Here is a 21,808-nt window from a genome sequence, read left to right as displayed (position 1 = left end):
CAGGATGAAGCTCACTCTCTCTCTCTCTCTCTCTCTCTCTCTCTCTCTCTCTCTCTCTCTCTCTCTCTCTCTCTCTCTCTCTCTCTCTCTCTCTCTCTCTCTCACACACACACACACACACACACACACACACACACACACACACAGAGTTGACGGAAGCTTATAACTTAGATTATGATAAAGTTCTCTTACAAAATGACCTAGGTACCTTATATACTAAGGCTACCATAGGTTAAACCTAAAATAGAGTTCAAGGGGTAAAATGGCTCTGTATGTACAATCTGGAAGTGCTATTGCACCCCAGCTCTACAACTAGACTAACGACTCATTATAAGTGATGTTTTTAACCATAATCCGTAGCATTTCATAACTCTCAAGAAATAAGACTTTGGTACGGACATTGAGTTATCTCGTGTTGTTGACCCACGGGGTAACACTCCCCCCCTCCGAATTCATGTCGTCCCTGACATGACCTGATTGTCAATGTCGATGCGGTCTTTGTTGTCATTTTACTGATGTAAAGAAAGTATAGGCTGTAGCCTTTGCACGAGCTCGTCATGTTTGTCCAATCTGATGTAGATAGTCTTCACATGATTTAGGTAAATAACAATACGAACATCTGCCAATTTTGTGTCTTTCTCATTTTTGGAAACAACTTCTACAATCTGTAGAATTGAATGATTGGCTTTCAGATCTTGTGAACCAATGACAGCTTTGTAAGGATTCTGTAGGAAATTTCTAGCTACACCTTCAAATTCTTTAGGCCAAGTTGCACTCCAATGCAAAGTTTGTCTGTCAGGCCAAATCTAGGAGATAAATTTTTTTGACTTGAGGTTCAAAACCTATGTCTAGCATTCGATCCGCCTCATCAAGGACAATCTTTTGAGATCCTCTGATTACTTCTGTGTCTGCTCTTCTTCACTGGGACTTCTTTGTTCCTGCATCAAGGTGATCAAAGCCGCATTTTCCATTGTCAGCTTTTGTGTGCTGTGTAAATCATTATACTGCTTCTACTTGATACATGACTTAAATAAAGCCTGCCAAACCCCAGTTGATTCCCCAAGTTGGTAACTTGCTTCAAAAGGGCTTTATCCGACATCATTCATGATAGATGACCATCTAGGAGTTGTCATTGTTCATTCGTCGCCAAAGCTCATAAAGGTATGTAGAGGGCTATCATGGCTTCAAATTTGAAAAAATGCATCTTCGGCTAGGGGTTAGACAATTTTTTTTCTTTTAATAGAACCCGTAGCTTGTATTCTCTGCTTATAGCATACTCACAAAAGTTTGGCTTGTTTTGAACTTGTATTTGGCACTTTTTGGATTTGAGTATCGAAAATGACTTATGGGCATCTCGAGCAGCTTATGCTCTTGTCCGTACAATTAGTCCCTTTTGTTTGTTAGGCTTCATTAAGTCACATACAAGACATGAGATTTACAGTATAAAGATCTACTTTCTGTATACGACCTTGTAGTCGCATGAAATGTCTGATAGGCAACTTTACACTTGATGGTTGCTTTCGTTTAGTTGATCACCAACTTTCTTTGTCCTTGTAGTCCATCCCGGAGTTTTATGACCATTCTATTATAGTTGAAGGCTGGCCATCGTTCTTTTCTTCCCTCTGACATTACCCATTGTGTGTATGGCTTTTGAGACATGCTTCACGAAATGTTGTCATTTTCTTAGGTCTTCTTCTCTGTGTATTGCTCAGGCATCTCTACAATCTTTTCTTCATCTGGATTATGGATTTTTTTTAATAAAAAAATTGTGTGCAAAAAATCTCAAAAAATAACTAAATAAAACCAAAAATCAACTCAACCAAAAAGATAAATCATTCTAATAGGATTCTAAACGCTATGTACATTGTACACATGTCCCTAGGGGCTCATATATGGCTTTTGTCCCCGTGATCCTCTTGTAATGCTATTATGAGGACATATACTGTGAATATTGTCAAAAATTCAACACAATCAAACGCAAACATTCAATACAACTCACAAAACATTGCCCTATAATATTCATATATTGGGTCCGCATTTAGAATGCCTCCCCCCCTCCTATTTGGAGTCCTCCTTAAGGACAAGGTATCGCCAAGGGTATGTGTTGTGCCTGGGTAATTAAAAATTGTGCCTATGCACGTCTTATAATGTAGCCCTATTATGCATACACAATCAATGCAAAGAAAAATTTATGTTGTGCAAGATGTGGGTATAAGCAATTTTCTTATTGGCATTTGCTGGCGAGGCTTCCTATTCTAAGCAATGTGATGGTTTTTGAAGCTCCTGTGTCGTTTGCTTGATTGAAGGTTATAGAGCTTTTTCAAAGGCTTACTTATCTGTTTGATGCTTCCTTGGAATCCAGTTTAGCCCTGTGGTTGGTTTTTGTATTTGGCATTGTCGCTCAACAGTGAGTTCTCTCCTAAGTATACTATAACCGTAGGAGGAATTGAAAGAATTCAAGTGGCTTTGCAGAAACATTAGTTTTATTGGTTTCCTTTGGGACCCACTTCTTTGTGATGATTGGTTGTTTTGTTGATGTTGCTCGTTTGGGAACCCACACTTGTCCCTGCTTTGTTTGTGTTTGAAGAGACTTTTTGGGATCCACCTTGTCTTTGTGAGAGATCAGTCCTTGTACTCTTTGTTGGGGATAGGATTCAGACTTTGGGAGTTGATACTTTAATCGTTTTGGAATCCACAAAAACTCCTGACATCTCTGTGCTTAAATCAAAATCTTTGAAACCCAAATATGAGTTGTGGAAGCTTGCGACTTTGTGATTTTCTTATATGTTTTTGCAGGCTTCGATTGTTTCTCTTTTGGTGTTGGATCTTGTGAATTTTCATCAAATATCTTCATCTTCTTGATACATACGTGCTTTTGGCCAAGCTGGCTTTTTGGTATCCAGATTTGTCGAGCTTTTTGGATCTGACTTGTGGTTCTTTGCTTTTGGCCTTTTTTGTTCAGTGATGACCCGAGTTTTTGATAGGGGATGTCATAAGAATCATCACTGTCGCTGCTATACTCAACAAGGTTGCATTCTAGCACTTTCCCTTTGTGGTTTGACTGGTTATGGAAAGTTACTATTTGTTTGCTCTTGGATTGCTGATTTTGGGAGGGCTTTTCTATTCACTTGATTAGAGCATTGGTAGCTCGTTGATATGGTTGTGTTCTTCTTGACTGAGTCTTTTCAATATGTATATGAGCCACGTATGAGGATTCTTGTTGCGGTTGCGTTTCCACCTAGGATTTTGGAATCCACTTGTGATGCACTTTATTCTTGTAGCAGTGACATTGCTTCCTAGGTTTTAATATGGACAATCATAAAACCGTGCATTTGTTAAAGTTTTGTTCTTGTCACCTACTGGGTTGTCCAGATTTCCATTGTCGGCATCTTCTTGAAGCTCCAAGTATTCTACGGATTTGTAGAACTCATCTTCTTCTTCGTCTTTGTTTTCTTGGATCACACTCACTACAAAGTAAGGAACGACATCATAGCCATCTTCATCACAAAACTTTGTTGTTGGATTGTCTTGGATAGCACACACATCCAGAGTAGCCAAGATGTGTTCCCATTCAAGTGGATCTAATGCTACCTCAGGAAAGTGTTCTGGGATATAATCTTTATCTTCAATTTCCCTTTCCAGGATGCATTCCTCTTGCTTTAAGCTTCCGCATTGTGAAGCTCCACACATCCACGGTTCTTTAGGCTTACCCAACCATGCTGGAAGTTCAAATCCTGCTATAGTAGCAGAATCAAACTCTTCCACATGGGTTCTCGTCACATTCTTGTAACTATGGTCCTTAAGATTTATTCTCGTCGTGGTTTCCACATGTCTCAGGTAGATATGATCATAACCCCAATCTTGAACCATTTTCAATTGTCACATGAATGGTCTTCCTAGAATGATATCATAGTTGTTCTTCTTGCCAAAGTCAGCAATAGAAAAGGTTTGCTCATATTCAATGCCACAAGAAGTAACAACTAATTTTTCTATGAATCCTATGGGCTTTCCCATGTGTCCATCTGCAAGTTGTAGATTCAACCTGGTAGCCCTCATTACTGGTTTTTCCCATTTTTTAGATCTCTTTTGTTGCGATGAAAACGCCAGCTGTGGCCACTATCAACGGTTGCCATGGTTTTTACACCTTGGAATTCCACAGGAAGTGTGGTGTTGCTATCTTCTCCCTCTCATAATACTCTCCGGCCTTGTTTAATGGCACTAGTCTAGTGTTTAGCTGAGGCCTTTCAAGCTCTTTGATCCCTTCTTTGATTTGAGTCATTGGTTTTTTGACGCCAAATTTCTCTAGGCATTTTTCCACAGTAGCCGTCGTATTTTGAGCAACTCGGATAACGTTCTCGTACAATTGATCAGTGTCGACAAAATGTCTATCAACCCTTTTGAATTGATGACCTTGTTGGGAGACAGTCCCTGTGATGGGACTACAACAACCTCTGACTTGGCCTCATACTCTCGCATATAAGATGGTAGTGTTCTTAGGAAATGGGGTTGACTATCCATAGACTGTACAAATCCTTTGTCTCCCCAATATGATTCCACTTCTAGATTCATTTGATATACATCCTCAAATTCCTCTATTGGTGGAAGAGACACTCCTCTTCCATCACCCGTCTGGTTTACTTGTCTGCTTAGCTCACTTGCTTCATTCCCTCTCTGACATGTTTCCACAATTCGTCAAGATCATCTCTTTCTTTATAACTCTCAGGTATAGCTATGTGAAATCCCTCGAAAGAGTTATTCGTGGTATTCAACACTATTTTTTGTTCTAATGAGGGGTCCTTGAGCTTTGGTCCATGCTCCTAACTGAAATCTGGCTGGTTTTGTTCCTAGTTTGGTGGGATTATTGGTGTAGGTGGGACAAGAATCACATCCTCAAGTTTTTCAACTGGTGGTTTTAGTAAAGCTTGGGTTGTTTGAATCATTTTTTGGCACATTTCAAACCTGTCCTTTTCTACTTTCGCATAGGGATATGTCATCCAACTCTGTTCTTGAGTTTGGTTGTTTTTGAGTCGTGTTTCATAGGATTTCAAGAGGACATCTAATGGCTCATTAACCTTCTCGACCAATATTGATCCTCTCGAACTAGCACTTCTCGGTTTCTCATTTGTGGATGGTTCTTCTGGAGGTTGAGACATCTACATAAGAGAAGGTGCAACCATTTCTTCATGTTGTATTATCTTCTCTTTAGCTTGGGTAAGCTCATCAGCTAGGGATTTCTGCTTTTGTTCCCTGCGTGCTTTCATCCTAGCCTTTCTAGCTTTCCAGCTATTCCGTTTGCTCTTGGTTTTTTGACTAGGTGCGTCGATCTTTGGTTCACTAGTCTCTTGACTCGAGTCAGTTTCCATTTTCTCTGTCTCTTGCTTCTCCTCAGCTTCCTTTTGAGCTTACGCTCTCGTAACTATTTGAACATGTACAATGTTTTTGTTTTTCGAGCTATTGGGTAGTTGAACGGTTCCTGAGACATTTGTTGTGATCTTTTTAACTCGGTTTGGATTTTTTGGACAATCAAGGATCAAGTGAATGATGCCACAGTTTAGATAGTAGGCATTTACTTGTGTAATCTTTGTCTAAGGACATTGTTTGACCAAGTGGTTGTCATGACTTTCGTGGCAATCTATCTCTGGTTAAGGAGCTTCTTCTTGAAATTCCTCTTGGCTGTAAACAGGCTTTGACCTAGCTAAGCCTCTATTCACAATGAACCGCAATGTCCTTTCTTCCATCTCATACCTTCTTTCTTCATGTCAAAATGAAGGAGGTGGAGGTTGTACCAACCTCACCATTCCATCTGTTTCTCTCATCTTCTATCGCTTTGAAGGGTCGTACCCACTTTGGTTGTTATGATACATTGTAGCTAGTACTAGTATTTCTTGTTTACCCATTTCTGGATTTGGGACGGTCGTCGATTGTCTACAAGTTTAACCATGGACTCCCAATTCTTCTCTCGTTTCAGGCCTTCTACTATAGCTAGGTTCTTCTTCAAAGGGATTTGGGACGGTCTAACCTGTCGATTGTCTACAAGTCTAACCATAAACTTTCCCAATTCTTCTCTCGTTTCAGGCCTTCTACTATGGCTAGGTTCTTCTTCAAAGGGATTGGTCGTTCTCTTGGACATTTGTCCATTAGAGAGATTCCCTTGAGGAGGCATGTCTACCATCTCTGTGATCACTTCATCTCTCGTTATCGCTCTAGAAGGGAATCCAGGTGACTCCCCTTTTGGAATTCTCGTATTTGGTGGAGGTATCTGTGGTCCTTCATTGACCAAATATCCACCTATGTCTAATGCAGTCCATGAATTTGTGCTTCGTACAGCTCTGTATTCTTGTCTGTAACTTGTCAACAACTGTAGATTTCTATTGATAGTCGACTCCGTATGTATAGAAATATAAGAGCTTGTAATCTGTCAGCTCTTCTGGGTATAGCTTTGAGCACCTATAAAGGTTGACTTCTTTGTCGTCAAGGTATCTATACAATCCTTTATTCTTATGATCTGTTATCCAAACTCTTTCAACAATCTTGGTCTTTATCAATTGCAAGTTTAGAAGATCCATTATGGGTGGATGCTCCTCTATCGCTCGCTCGGATTTCGAAGTTTGTATAAGTTGAGTTTGACTCTAAAGAGAACATGATCTCTGAGCTTATTAACTCTAGCTTGATGTAAGAAGACTTACACCAATGTATCCAAGTGTTTTGGTTTGGGAAAAGTCGAAATTATGTCCAAAACCGTTATCATTTTCTCAGAATTCTCTCAAATTGTCAAGTTTTAAAAACCCCTAACTTTTGGATGAATTTTGAGGCCTTAAACGATGTTTTTCGGACGCTAACCAACAATGAATGACCCATAAGGTCTTTCCTTATTGTTCATGGTTGACATTGAATCTTGTAGAGCTAATCTGGAGCTTTGTTTTGACAAAAAAAGTTTATGAATCCTATATTGATAGCTCAGTTATGGCCAAAACAATCAATCTATGCTGGGAGACTTCATACGCATATGATGTCTTCTAACTCAAATTTTCTCCAAACTTTAATTGTAGACCCTCCTTGGTGTACTCTAACCACTCCAAGTCTCAATTTGTGATTCTTACACTTTTAGACAGGTCTATCAATTATTGCCCAAAGTCATGCGAGATACAAGTAATATCATAGTCATTTTCGTGTAAATTCCAGCAGTTTTTATTTTTTTGCAATATTACTTCATCAATTTTGAGCTCGATGTCGATATAGATACGAGATTCAAGGGTATTAATCAACCACCAAAACACCTTCAATCAGTGGGAACCAAACCTCAACCCAAACTTTGGCCCAAAGTTGGATTAATGTGTGCACCCAATAGAGAGATGGCTATGGCAATGACGCAAGCAACACAAGGAACAAAGAAAAGAGAGCCAACACACTACATGAGGGTCGGATGGCAACGTTGTAGAAAAGTATTTTCCCCTTAGGCCAACATGAAACCAAAGAGCCCATCCATGCTAGCTATGGCAACAATCCAACTCTGTGTGTGTGTGTGTGTGTGTGTGTGTGTGTGTTTGTGTGTGTGTGTTAGGGTCCTTACCCAAGACCGTCATCCTACCAAGCTTTTCTTCAATTTCTTCCACCATAGTTGCGTGTGCATGCCCAAGACCACACCCTCCTTTTTCTAAAAATAGCTCTGATACCACTCTAAGGCATAGGGCAAAGAAGTCTTGGCTCTCCATCCAATCATGTGTCTTCATATAGGCAAGCCCATGGCCTTACAATACCTGCGTTTTTATCAGTGTTTAAATTTATGTCTTGAAAAGTTTACTTTTGAGAAGGCCGATATAAGCACCAAAAACCAGTCGACATGTTGTAGCGACTATACCTTTCATGCTATTTGAATTTGCTTGTGCATGTAATGATAGATACCCTATGTAATTGGGCTTCCATTTGTAAGAATCTAAACTCATATTGGTGAGCTATAATGTGTACGCTCTCATTTCTATGTAAGGTGTGCTTAATGTTGTGGCACAGAAATGACATGCTACATTAACATTTGCCACAGGTCGAAATGACAACACTTGACTTAAACAAACAAGGCATCTTCATCCAACTATTATCCAATTGACAAATATGTTTGGCACTTGAACACTAACCACTGCATTTACATATAGTTCGAGTTCTCCCCATTCTGTCACAGTTACTAACATTGGTGGCAATCCATGGTACATGCTAAGGCAGTAAGCATTGTCAATGGGAGTGTTCTCCATATTGCGACCCAATTGCAAGAGAAAATCAAGTGAAATTAAACCTCACTTTTTTCCATTTTCTAACTAGCCTTGCTTGCCAATTAATCTCAATAAATCTCGCATCATTAACAAACATTACCCAGTAGACAAAGCATAATTTGTGCTGCTAGCATATGCTGTTTCCAATAGAGACAGAACAAGTTTGTACTGCACGACTTTCTGATCAATTGTGCTACCTTCATTGTGCACATGCATGTATTCGCCTGCACATACTACTTCATAAAGCTTGCAATGGTTCTGGCAAGTGTAGATGCAAGTAAATGGGTCGTATATTGCTCACAAGAGGATTGTGAAACACCATTCCTTCTTTGCACTCTGAGTATATTTTGTAAGGGCATGGCATGGATGGCTTCGTGATACAGATAGCAAGCACTTAGCATTTTGCATATATGATACTTGTGCACATAGCTTCCGATGGAAGAGTTAGCCACATTGGTGCATGACTGTGATTGATACTTGTAATGGAAGATTGTGCACTTCAACACTCCTACACTTTACCTTTATTTCTTGCCTAGTAAAGATGTCGTGTGACATTGGCCACGTGCAAGAAGAATGTCAACAATCTTATGCTCCCCTAGTAGCCACAAAAAATCCAGAAAAGGTCTTATAGCTTACTCGAAACATTAAAATTCAGTATCTCATATTAACAACATTTGAATGTAAAATTGCCTTGGCAGCTATTTCTTCCTAGCTTTTACGGTTTTTTCTTAATTTCCCTTCCATTCCAAGGATTGTTCCATCTGCAATGTACATAGAGTAGCTCTTTCACCCTCTTTTTCAAGTTGTAATGCAAAGAACTACAGAGCCCAACAGACACCATTCACCCTTTGTTCATACAGTACATTCTTTTTGCCCCCTGCTCCATAGCCCTTCCAGACCCTTCATCTAACAAAGATATACAACACCTCATCTTTACTTACATAAAAGTACTAAAACAGACTTGGATAGTTACCGATCATCATCTAGCCAAGTTCAAAGTCGCTCTGTCTGGCAGCAATCCTTTGCTGTAGAAATTCCTCACGTAATCCCCATATTTCACCGCATTATACCTCGCTGGCTCGTTCTCGCTCGTGAAGTCTGTAAGGGGTGCAATAATGGCACTGTTCAGAGGCCCATAAAAGCAAGCAATTGACATCCTCGGCTTGTCAGTATTTGTGACTGCCCTGTGCTCAATGCTTTTGTACTTCCCATTGCTGAGTATCTGAGAGTATGAAAACGGTACATATAAGAGACCTTGTGTGCACATGCGTGTTGTAAATTCATTCAGGGGTGGGATTAAAAAGTCCTACTAGCTTTTCCTATTGCAAGTGTGGATGCTAGCAAGGCCTACGCAGTGATCTCATCTCAAAAAATAATGGAAGGAGTAAAACCTCAATCTGGTCAGCCAAGTTGATCACGAATGCATTTGGCAGTGGCTTCACAAGGTACCAATTCTCCCCTTTCTTGATCTGCAAACCAGGAACTTCATCTTGCAAAAGGACGGTAACATAACCGACATCAGAGTGTGGGCTTATTCCGTAGGTAAGACTAGGGTCCGGGCATGGAGGATAAAAATTCACCCCCATCACGAGTTGAGCTGCAGGTGGCACCTTTACTTTTATCGACGCTATGCTCACGCCTAGACCTTCAAAAATACTCTCAAATAATAACTTGGCCAACTCGTCAACCCCACTCCTATACTGCTGAAATGCCTCCCTAGAACGACAAAAACAAGGACACATTCATAAAAGGTAAATTTTGATTCTTCAAGGTCAAAACTATTGTCATCAATTGAAAGGAGAGATTGAATGCTAGGTGCACAAGGTGCAGTACACGTTAAATTCATTATTTTGCTATAACTAGACTTGCTTAGGATGTCTGACAACATGTACCTGCAGATTTCAGGGAGCAAGTTAAAGCCATTGCTGCACATTCCCGGCACGTCTCGCACATACAGCACATCTTTCCAATCACGAGCTATCTCCACGGCAGGGTTGAAGCTTGTGGCATAGCCCACTGGCAATTCGTTTTCCTGGCCCTTAAACTTTAATCTTGCGCAAAACCACCCATTAGTATACGCTCATATGTAGCAAAGCCAACACTCATACAACATTTTCTTGACAATATTTGAATAAAAGACTAAATTCTCCCCTTGTACAGCACATGCTGAAAAAAACCTCACATTCTATATACCGGAAAAGCCCTGGAGTTTCTCTAGACGAGCCTATCCTTAGTGCAATACAAAGCTGTAATACAACTGGGAGTGTAAGGCACGAGCGTGCCTGAAGGGTATAAACTGTAAAACTATGTCAGCTCTCTCTTGGGATAGTTTCCTTAGACGTTAAAATTCTCTTCTTCTTCTTCTACCATAGGTATGGTGACATTCATAGACATACATAAAATCTCTCTCTCTCTCTCTCTCTCTCTCTCTCTCTCTCTCTCTCTCTCTCTCTCTCTCTCTCTCTCTCTCTCTCTCTCTCTCTGTGTGTGTGTGTGTGTGTGTGTGTGTGTGTGTGTGTGTGTGAGAGAGAGAGAGAGAGAGAGAGAGAGAGAGAGGAGTACCTTGTTTCGCTCGCTTGCAGGCTGATTGAAAAATCTCCAACAAGCTGCCCTCATTTCTTGAATTACCTCATCCTTGACTCCGTGGTTCACGACCTGCGCTGGTAGGGTTTGTGTTCAATGATGAAATTACAACTAATGATGCGTATCACAGATGCAGGTAAAAGAGGAGAACACGATGAAGAAGAGGAGGAGGGGGAGGAGACCTGGAAGAAACCCCAGTGGGCGCAGGCGTGGGAGATGTGTTGCAGGACAAGGGGCCGCAGGTGTGGGTCGTGTAGGTCGGAGATGTCGATGACGGGCAACTGCTGCTCTTGCACGAGGGAGGGGGACCTGTCGTGAGGAGGTCGAATGAAGGCATCGGGCACTGCCTGCAGCTGACCAGCGCGCTCTGCTGATGTTTCGATCATCTCTTGTAGCCCAATCACTGCACACGCCATGGCTCCCTCCCCTCTCTCGCAGTGGGCAGCCGTGATTTTGTTGGCACTGCCTGCAGTGATATAGGCGTGGTGCCTATGAAATGTTGTACACAGCTCTTAGCTTTTAGGCTTTTTGAAGCTATTTTAAGATGCTATTCTTTGGAGCCATGCTTGCAGCAGTAAAAATAGCACGCACTTTAGAAAAGCCGACAGCAGCAAACTCTCCCCGGTCGCTCTCGTCTCAAGCAATTCTCTGTAAGCAAGTCTGTCTCTCTCTCTCTCTCTCTCTCTCTCTCTCTCTCACATCAGGCAGTGCCGCCGTCATCAAGTTAGTGACGGCCTTGTTTCTCTTAGCCCACGTAAATCCTTAGAACTAAATAACACCTATATTTAATGCGGGGCCAAGTAATGGGATTGACGACGGCGAAGTTCACGCACGAAGATAAAAAAGATCGCAGCCGTAGATGTTTGCTCAAAAATTAAACCTGGACACGTACTAAATTCGGATTGCTCAAAAACTAAACCTCGACAGGCGCTAAACCTGGACAACGTGACCAATGCACCCCAAACTCACAATATTACAGTGTCAAACAATTTGGGATACACAATGAACGCGTGGGTGAGGTGGTTAGCCCGTTGACACTAAACGCGGACTTGAGGTCATGGGTTCAAATCGCATCGGTGCACCTCGTTTTTCGTGCTGGCCAAGTTTAGTGTGCCTCAAGATCCCGCTCCCAACCCCGACCGTCGATCCCATGGCTTTGCATAATCGAGGTACGTCAATTTCATTTAAAGAAATTGGAAAAGTTGCCCGGGCACTATCTAAGAGCCAAGTCCCTCTACCGATCTAGTAGTATGAGTAGCAGCAAAGAAAAGTTTGTAGTCCTCCCTTACTACAAAACCTGACCTAATTGGGGAAACACTCGGTCATGTGATGCATCATGGCACTCATGTAATTTTTGTCTTCTCTCTTGTTCTGTTAATATAACGTTCACTGCTTTGTTGGAAAAACAAAAGTTTGTAGTTCTGTAAAAGGGAGTGAAAGTCAAAATTTACCAATTTAAAGGAGTATGTGCCTACGATTTCAAAAAATAGCGAAATATGTAGAATCTTTAAAAGATTTTGTCTGATCCAATAGCAAAGATGGCAAGCAGAAAGCAATGGCATGTACCAGCAAAGGCTCAGCGCAGGAGAAAGTCAACGACAAAGCCATGCGGGGCGGCTCCCAGCCCTGGCGTGATGCAGGCCCAAGAGAGGGAAGCAAGCCAGGCACGAGGGTTCACGGCAGAGTAGGCTGAGTAGTTTTCATTAAAAAAATAAAAATTGCTCATGATGCAAAGTGCACAATAGCCTCCATGGTGAGTCGGCTTAGCTCAAAAAGTTATGCTCGATGTTGCAGGTCGCGAGTTCGATCTCACAAAGGAATACAAATTTTGGAGACTCTGCATCATTCAGAGCGAATCTTAGAAGATTCTAGCCTCCTAATACAAAGTAAGAGATGTGGGTGAATTTTGATTCATTAGTGAGCATGAAAGCCTCCTAACACAAAGTAAGAGATGTGTCTCGTTGCATACGTGCAGGGCATAGTGTGCATAGGCTCTTGCATTGCATACGCTGCAACAAACAAGAAACAAAGCGAACTTGGTAGCGCATATAGAGGGACGAGGGTTCATTTAATTCAACCTTTGTGTTGCATGCACCACATGTGTTCAGCGGGACGCACCTCTAAGCAATGAATATTAGTTGCTTTTAGATATTCGAGGAGGTTGTCCCCTTCACCTTACTTTGGGAGGGGCGGGGGGCTCTTTTTTATATAAATCTTATGTTTGTCTTTGAAATCACATGATGCGCGGGCGACCTAGTTATGCCATGAGCCTCATTGGGTGGGAGTTCCGGGTTCAAAACGCCTGGCTGCAAACAGGGGCACGTTTTTTTTTGGACCGTCAATCCGCCTCAAGGCTCCCACCGGGGACCAACACCGTCAATCCCACCACTCAGACCCCGTGTTAGATAGTGTTGAGGTCGGGCCCCACAGTGATGGCCAAAAAGTGCCGCTACACAATCATTCAGGCCTAGATTTGATCCAAGTGCAAATCTAGATCAAGCAAACACTAGCAGTTGAGCATGTCAATCAACTTATGTGTATAATCGTCCACGTTAGATGTGTGTGAATGATAAGAGCACATTCACACGCTGCTATTGCACTATTTTGAATGACGAAAGATGTTTGGACTGCTCCTCATATAGGCTATGAAAGTTGGGCGTGAACCAAGAGAGAGAAGGCAAAATGAAGGGGAGAGAGAATGGCAGGGTTGAGCCAACTCTACCAATTTTGGAAGAGTTGAAACTTGGAGGGCTTCATTTTCTCTAGATGATAAAGAAGGATTTCCTTAATTTAAATGCTACCACAGAGGTGTGCGAATGCGTTCTTACACCAATCGAAGACTTGGCTCACTCTACTCAAAGTCTTCTACCTTTTGCATAGGTCTACCAAAAAATGGAAGTGCTTGGGAGAATGTGATCCACATTATATCTCTTTCACATAAAAGCAAAGCAAGCGTGGCATGTTGAGTCATGGATCATGCAAAAGGAGCGTTTCTATAACTTGGGAAAGCTCCCCAACTTGAGTCCCAAGTAAAGTAAAAATGATAATATAGAGATTGAGCTACCTCCATCTTATCTCTGCAAAAAAGAAGTGTGAACTTGCTTCATGGACCCTATAGATGAGTTTAAAAAAAGAACACTTTACCTCCATGGACAATATTGCATGAATAGTTCCTAGACTCCATGTAAACTCAAATTATGAAAACAAGACAGTCCTTAATATTGACACTCATTGTTTCTGGAAATGGCGGGTGTGGATATTGGTGCTACTAGGTGGAGATGGAACCGAAAAAAATCCGAACGTGTAGAAAGTAGCTTATACTGACGCTTAAATCGCCACTCTTACCAATGCGCATTCAGATGTAAATTTCATCGTCATACTGTATACACGATTTGATTTGCTGCTTCTTTGCATCATTCTTATTGAAAGATCTCGTCCCTAGTGGTTTATGCAAACATTGTATCTTCACAATTATCAACAAAATGGAATAAATTAAAGACGACACTTCTCACTGTCTAGGAATCCTACCCACTAGAGGAGAATCTTTATATGGGATCAAAGCCAGCTAGATTGCTAACCTTGAGTGGACTACCTTAAGAATAACTCGTGTTGTTTGCTTCTATCCTTCAGTATAGTGTTATCAGTTTTGGAATTTTGATGTATTTTAGGCTTTATCAATGGCCTTTCTCTCTCTAGAATGACATTAGTAGAGAGAAAGGTCAAGAAAGCACATGTCGAAGGACAATGAGGCATGCAAGGAAGTACAATCATGGCTAAGGAAGTGTTGGAAGTAGCATGCCACTTTATAAGTGCTTGCGTAAAAAAATCTCTTAAGATCTTATCAAACTTGATGTAGCGGTCTTGAGCCTTGCTTTAGTCCATAAAAAGATTTCTTGAGTCTACACACCAGTTTTGCTTTGGTTGGCTTCTCGGGCTTTATCTCAAAACCTTTTGGCTATATCATGTAGATATCTTCTTCAAGATTCCCGTGAAGAAACGCCGTCTTCACATCCATTTGGACCATTTACATGTCCTATATAGCTACTAGACCAAGCACAAGATGCAATGTAGTCATCTTGACCACTGGGGAAAAGATCTCATCAAAATCTACGCCTTTTTTTTGCTCGAATCCTTTAGCAACCAATATAGCCTTATACTTAGGCTCAGGATCTTCTGCCATGCACTTCCTCTTGTACACCCATTTGCAAGCTTGTTTACCCTCTTGTAACTTTGTGGGAAATAAGGGCTATGCCCCCTTGTGTATCTACATCCACATGTACCTATAAACCGAGACAACTATGCTAAAACTCCACTTGTACCTATAAGCCGGACACGGCTATGTTGAAACTTCACCTGTACCTCTAAGCGGACACGACTATGCTAAAAATTTGAGAAATCAATGTATAAACCACATAGAGCATACATCAATACACACTCATGTGTCTGCCAAAACACCACTCGTCAAAGATGCTAGTATGTGTCCAGGAGTGCTCGTCGATGTGGATGCCCAAAGCATTGAAGGAGAGCCGATGTGCCATGAAGATGAGGGAAATCAGCGAGGAATATCGATGCCAAAGAAGGTCCACCAAAAGCTGAATTCTCTCATTTTTTTCTCCTATTGTAGAAGGGGTGTGTGTGTGTTTTGAGTACACACACTCTTCCAGTTTCTATAATGCTACCTGTGAGCTCTCGATTCGCAATCGATCTGAGCTTGCTTTCTTTTCTCTCTTTCTCTTTCTCCCTTCTATATAGAGGCCTTACAGTAGAAGGGCAAGAGGAATCCCCAACGTTGTCTTGATTTTCTACTTATTGTTATTTTCTTTTGATTTTAACGATGCCATGCTTACTGACCTTTTGCATTAATTTTGTGAGATTGGCCTTGCTCTCTATATTGCGCTACAGAAGCTCAAACTCACTAACATTATTGCTTGTAGACTTTGACACTACTGCAAGCTCTATAATGCCCAAATGTGGCCTTGCCAAACTTTTCCAATGTTGCCTTTGCTTCACAGCGTTATGGTTATTAACGACAAAGCTTCAACAGAAAGAACTGTTTAAATATCTTTTGCTCATAGATTCAAAGTTTCACATAGTATACTCATGTAAACAGATCTCAGAAAAGGATCTCTGATGAGGCTTGAGCCTTAGCTCTCCTTGAAGTCCGTGCACACATCAAGAGAAAATAAAAAAACCGTCGTTGGTTTGATGCCACTTAATGGCACTGCGAGAGTGCGTGCATGCACATTGGGTGCGGTGCAGTGCAGTAGGAGACACGACATGGTGGAGCTCTTGGTGCGAAGAAGATCTCACCACTCCTTATTCTTAATTTTATCCAAAGAATAGGGGTAGTGGTTAGTGATGTGCGGCCGACCAGTTAGCCTATACCCTAACAAGTTTTGAATCTCTTGCAATTGTCTCATGAATGTTATTCCCAATACAACATCATAGTTGGAGTTGTTTACAAAATCCTTAATTTCAAAAGTATGATGATATTCAATGCTGACCATAACACCTTTTAGAAAGCCCAATTGTCTTTTCAATTGTCCTTCTATAGGTTGTAGCTTCATTTGTGTCTTTCTTATAGCATATTTACCCCAAGATTCCCAAATTTTTTTGGTAGCAATGGCAATTCCAACCCCACTATTTAGCATAGCCATAGCCATGGATTTTACCCCACCATACTCAATGGTATTTCCCTCCTCAATTGTATTGCCCTACTCAATGGATTTTTGTTGAAGATTGTTCTTGTTTTAATTCCTCAACATTCTCTTGAGTTAGACCCTAATTCCCATTTTCTCGAGACCTTTATGCAAGTCATTCCATAGGTTACGACTTAGCCTGAGCAATTCTCTAGATATTAATGTGCATTTTATTTCAGTGGACATTATAGGATTCAAGTTTCCAATATCCAATGATTCTTTGGCTTTCACCACTTTGGTCATCTTGCAAACAAAATATCTTTCTTGAAACTCCAATTCCCATACAAAGATTGCATGTCCACTTCCATGGGTGGGTGTTCTAAACACGACTCTTCAAATGGTGCAAAACCTAAAGTCTGACCATCACCATTTGTGTCTCGTACAACATCCCATAGATGAGTCGGCCACTCCACCATAGCAGGAATTCCATCTAATCCATCTTCTATATCTAGCACTATAATAGCTGATTCTCTCATGAGCTTAGGTTCTTTGCTTTTTATTTCATCCACTTTTTCACTAGTGCTTGATCACCTAGTTTTGTTTCAACTAGCAATGATGGTCTTTTCTTTTGCATGTCCATAAGTTCTTGTTGAATTTGGACCAACTTTTGATAAGGTTCAAGCTTTTCTTTTCCTAGCTTAGAGTTTGGGTAGCGTTTCTATTTACTTTCCAATTTCTACCCAACTTGTCATATGCTTTTAATGCAGCATTTATAGGCTCAAATGCTTTGTCAACCAAGAGTGAACCATGTGTATGATTTGTAAATTCCTCCTTCTTGTCTTGAGTATTTGATTTAGTTTATTTCTTGGATTTCTTGGCTATTGCCTATTGTTTCCTTTTTCTCATGATGTTTTGTTTTTTTAACTTCTCCTTGGTCCGTATTTTCAACAATTTTTTGCCCTTGGAGTCTGGCGTAAGCTTGCATTACTACCTTCAAAGGAACTGTTGTTTCATTATTAGATGAACTAGATGGAATTACTTCCATCATGTTAATTGTAGTTTTACCCTTTTTATTAGGGTTTTTAGGACAGTTGTCTAGAAAGTGTCCACCCTTTTGCAACAATCATTGGTGGCACTAAATTTATATCGGGATGAGGACATTCAATAATGGTCATTAGCCCCACAATTATGGCAATTATCAATTTCAGGCTTCCCTTAAGCAATGGCTATTTTCATACCGTTGGCTGCTATTAGCTCCTTGATTTGCAATGAAATGCATTGGGGTTGTCTCTGAGTGTGTTTACTAGATGGGTTCCAAAAACGTTGTAGGTTGTTGCACATACCATACCTCTTATGAACTACCTTTTCCATAGGTCGTTAATGGCACTAAAGCCTTCCCATTCACAGTCTCTTCAATCTGCATCATTTTGAAGAGAATAGCACTACTGCCTGGCACTGGAGGTTTTTGACCCAGATCAGGTTGAGGTCTCTCCATGCCCATTGCAAGTTTCTACATTTGAGCCATTGGTGGATACCTATACATAGACTGCCATGTTGTCTCATTGGCACATATTGCACATTTTCCTTGTACTTAGGCCTATAGAAGCACTTGTGGGTCTCATGTTTAGTCCATTTTGTTCCACTGCACACCATTTCTTCTTTGGTTGGCCCATCGGCTAGCTTGCTAGTGGCCCTTGTCCGATTGCTCTTAATGGTAGTTGTCTCTATAGACTCGTTACCATTTGATCCAACTTTTTCATTAATTCCTCGTAATCAGATGGTGGAGGTTGATGTGTACCTACTAATTCCACATGGGTAGGCAAAGCTTCTCCTGTCCTATCACTTTTAGCATTGTTGTTGTCCTCTTCCTCACCATAATCTCATAGTCATCTCTTAGGTCCATTGCATTTAGATTGCAAGATTTCAAAGTTTTATGTTTCATATTAGAGGAGTTAGCATGCAATGTTTTTCCCTTCTAAGAATAAGGAAAGCATTATTTCCTCTTCTGTATTTTTTTGCTTAGGATATCTAACAACACAGTGTCTCATGTGGCGAGCACCATCTCTAACCATCTCCCCTTGTTTTTGGTTAAAATAGTAAATTTGACCTAAGGATATCTAACAACAGAGTGTCTCATGCGGCCAGCACCATCTCTAATTGTCTCCCCTTATTTTTGGTTATAGTAAATTTGGCCTAAAGTATCGTGCTTGATCCCATTCTTGGAAAATGCAGCTACAAATCTCCTAGCAAGTGTTCAAAGATTTGTTAAACTTCCATTTCCCAAGGTTTGAAACCCTATTAATGCATTTCCTTCAATGGTCATTCCAAAGCCCTTGTATTGAATACAAAAATTGAAAACTTTCTCTGCTTGTAGTACTTGTTTAAAGCTAGCTAGCTAATTGTATGGATCTTTGATTCCACTGTGTAACAGTTTAACCCATTTTTGAAAATCTACGGGTCTTATTGGGGTATAAAGCCCAATGTGGTCGCCCAGGTAAGTGGGCGGGCCGCCAGGTATGTACACATATTCTTTTGTAAAAACCTAATAAGAACTCACTATGCTCTACACATTATAGTAGAGAGAGTTCACCATATCGTCGTGCTCTTCTTCTCGCAATCTCTGTAATGGAATTTGCCTATTCAATTTGAGAATAGCGGAATTTAATGAGAGTACTTTCAAGAAATGATTTTGTGAGCATAGCGGGTAGACATAATTGAAGATAGCAACATAATCATAGCAATTAGTTAACTTGGCATAGACAATACTTTTGCAAGAGAGAGAGTTTAGAGAACATGACAACAATTGAGGACCGGATTTATGTGGAGCCGGTCCCCCCTCCAATAGGCATTTGTATTATGATTTCTCCCATAAAGAGAGACTTGTTACAATACAGTCTTTGTGTTCCTTGTGACCTAGGTGATGCCATGAAGATGGAAGGCTTCATGCACCACAAACATAACATAAACTTGAAGAAAGCTTTAACTATCCCAAGCCTCAGTCCCAAGACCTCAAACACCTTCGAAGGTGGAGAGAGCTAGCAGGGAATGAGGGTAGGGAAGAGGAAGAAGAAACATTTCGTAGGAGAAAGAATTAGTTCCTCACTTATCATACTCTTGTTGCTAGCATACATAATAGCATAGTAATGAAGAAGAAGGAGATGGCAAGCTTAAGCATTGAAGCATGGCTCTTGGTTGGATTTGCACTTCATAGCCAAGAGTGTTGGTGTAGGCTCTCAACCTCTACTTGCTTGGAGAGGGAGCTCTTGCACTTTGCATATCACACAATGAGAGTGCTTGTGAGTGTGTGTGGGTGAGTATACCCCCTAGGCACCCCCCTAGCTTGCTTGGGTCGACCCCCCCTTGTAGCTCATGCCTGAAGCTCATTGGACCCCTCCAGGCCTAGCCAATCACAAGCAGGAGCCATTACAAGCAACATGGGTAGCCTTGGGACAAGTGTCCCCCTTTCCCCTTTGAGAGAGAGGACTTGATAAATGCTAAAACAATTAGATAATTCATGTAATTTATCATTGGACCCCTTTGAAGCCTAGCCAATAGGCTTCAAGCAACACATGAAGGTAACATGGGTAGGGGCCTGACATGTGTCCTTGCTGCCTCTTCAAGATGGGCTTCCCTTGTGTGTGTGAGTGGGTGTTCTCTCTCTAGGCCCTAGGAAAAGGGCTCGCCCCCCCTCTTGTAGGAATGCTTTTGACTTTTAGGTGATCAAGCACCTTACTCACCAAGCATGACAAAGCACTTGAACTAGGGGGGGTTCCCACAAGCATCTCAGGCAAGCTTCTCAAGGCACCTCAAGTACTTTAATCATGGAGCCAGTCAAGCACCTCAAGCATCTTAATCAAGCACCTCAAGCATGAAAAACACCTCAAGCATGACAAGCACCTCAAGCAGGACAAGCACCTCGAGCTTGGGCCGGGTTCCCACCTCAAGCTCAGCCCTAGCTTACTTAAGGTCAAAAGGACTTTTACACACATTTATTGGAGGTCTTCAATGAAGCTAACCCTAAGGTCTTATGCTCCATTGGTTAGCCTTTCTCTTTGATAGACCATCTCCCTTTTGGGCCCCTTTACATTGGCCCCGTGTTGAGATAGATCTAAAAGCACATACCTATATCTTAACACTTGTTCCCGTTTATTCTCCCACATTAAGTGATCAATTTAATATGAGAAAATCATTTGGGTTAGTTAGATATTAGATTTTATGACATTACCTCTCTCTTGAAATCATAGTCGTCCTCGACTATGAGGTAGAAGAGATAAAGTCTTAGTCATTAGTCAATCGTACTTAGCGGGTAAAGGATCCCTTTTTACCCTACGACATCTTTCCAAGATGGATGACTAATCCATTTGGTGCTTGGGAGACATAGCTGCCGCAAGCATGTCTGCTCTTTAGTCCATTTCATTCTCCCAAAGTAGAGTGACAAATTCTACTTGGTGTTTGAGAGACGTCGTCATCACAAACATGATTCTAAGCATGCATACTAGTTAAATTTGTGCACAATTAAAAAGAGGACTAGTCATATAAGACAAAAACATGAGTTATTTAAAAGAAATTTGTACATTTGCTTACTCTAATGTAGCATTGTAAGCATTGACAAGGTTCATACTATCCTTAAGTTGTACTCCTTGCATCCATTTAGCATCTTCAAAAGGATAATTTTTGAACTTAATAAGATACCGTCGGATAATCTTACCATGTCGTAGTACCTTGTCTTCATGCCGAAGGATAGCTTCGGGTTGTAGCACCTCTTCTTGGTCTTCAACTTCGGGAGGGTCTTCAATAATTGGTTCAATTGGTGGCTCTCCTTTGTAGGGCTTAAGTAAGCTTACATGAAAGGCATTGTGTATAAGCCAATGGTTGGGCAACTTGAGTTGATAAGCCGTCTCATTGATAGGCTTCAAGATTTGGAAAGTACCATAGTATCTTTTTGCTAGTTTAGCATAATACTTTTGATGGCCCGTAGGATTTTTGCCCGTCGTTTGCCTTAATCGAGCCTTGGGAAACTTGAGTAAGACCCAATCATTTTCTTTGAACATTAAGGCTCTTCTATGCTTATCAGCAGCAGCTTTTTGCCTTTGTTGAGAGATGGCTATAGCCTCCCTAATCTTTTGAAAAGATTCTTGTAGGTCATGGCTATACTCATCGGCGGCGAAGATCTTCCCATGTACTTTCAGTAGCAAGGGACTTTTAGGTCTTCCTTCTATGATCTCGAAAGGTGCTTTTCCCGTAGAAGTATGTACAGTATTATTGTAGGCATACTCTACTAGCGGTAAATACTTTTCCCATTGTGAGCGTTGATCTACTTCGGTA

General features: G+C 41.1%; 1 protein-coding gene across 4 annotated transcripts; it reads right to left on the bottom strand.

The window, feature by feature from the left end:
* Window positions 1–8,873: 8,873 nt before the first annotated feature.
* On the bottom strand, window positions 8,874–11,400 carry LOC147466083 (fe(II)/2-oxoglutarate-dependent dioxygenase 4-like). 4 transcript variants are annotated; one of them, XM_086523782.1, is made up of 6 exons: window positions 11,027–11,400; window positions 10,824–10,916; window positions 10,154–10,305; window positions 9,653–9,977; window positions 9,235–9,483; window positions 8,874–9,161 (listed from the first exon to the last, which is right to left on the bottom strand). In XM_086523782.1, exons 1-5 carry the CDS (start codon window positions 11,258–11,260, stop codon window positions 9,241–9,243), a joined length of 1,047 nt encoding a protein of 348 aa, XP_086379908.1. In that variant the 5' UTR covers window positions 11,261–11,400; the 3' UTR covers window positions 8,874–9,161; window positions 9,235–9,240. The 4 variants fall into 4 exon arrangements, with proteins under 4 accessions (XP_086379908.1, XP_086379905.1, XP_086379912.1 ...); XM_086523779.1 differs by having other exon boundaries at window positions 8,874–9,167; window positions 11,027–11,399; XM_086523786.1 differs by having other exon boundaries at window positions 8,874–9,022; window positions 11,027–11,399.
* Window positions 11,401–21,808: the final 10,408 nt, after the last annotated feature.

This window comes from Adiantum capillus-veneris, chromosome 1, assembly GCF_014529385.1.
Source record: "Adiantum capillus-veneris isolate H3 chromosome 1, ASM1452938v2, whole genome shotgun sequence".
In the NCBI taxonomy this organism is placed as follows: domain Eukaryota; kingdom Viridiplantae; phylum Streptophyta; class Polypodiopsida; order Polypodiales; family Pteridaceae; genus Adiantum; species Adiantum capillus-veneris.
Note: the sequence above shows the minus strand (reverse complement) of the source record. Positions and strands in the feature narration are given on the sequence as shown.

Coding starts and splice junctions, on each gene's coding strand:
- LOC147466083 (XM_086523782.1), bottom strand. CDS start 11,260: ATGGCGTGTGCAGTGATTGGGCTACAAGAGATGATCGAAACATCAGCA. Junction 9,978..10,153: donor TTGCTCCCTGAAATCTGCAG/GTACATGTTGTC, acceptor TTGTCGTTCTAG/GGAGGCATTTCAGCAGTATA. Junction 9,484..9,652: donor ACTTGGCTGACCAGATTGAG/GTTTTACTCCTT, acceptor TCATACTCTCAG/ATACTCAGCAATGGGAAGTA.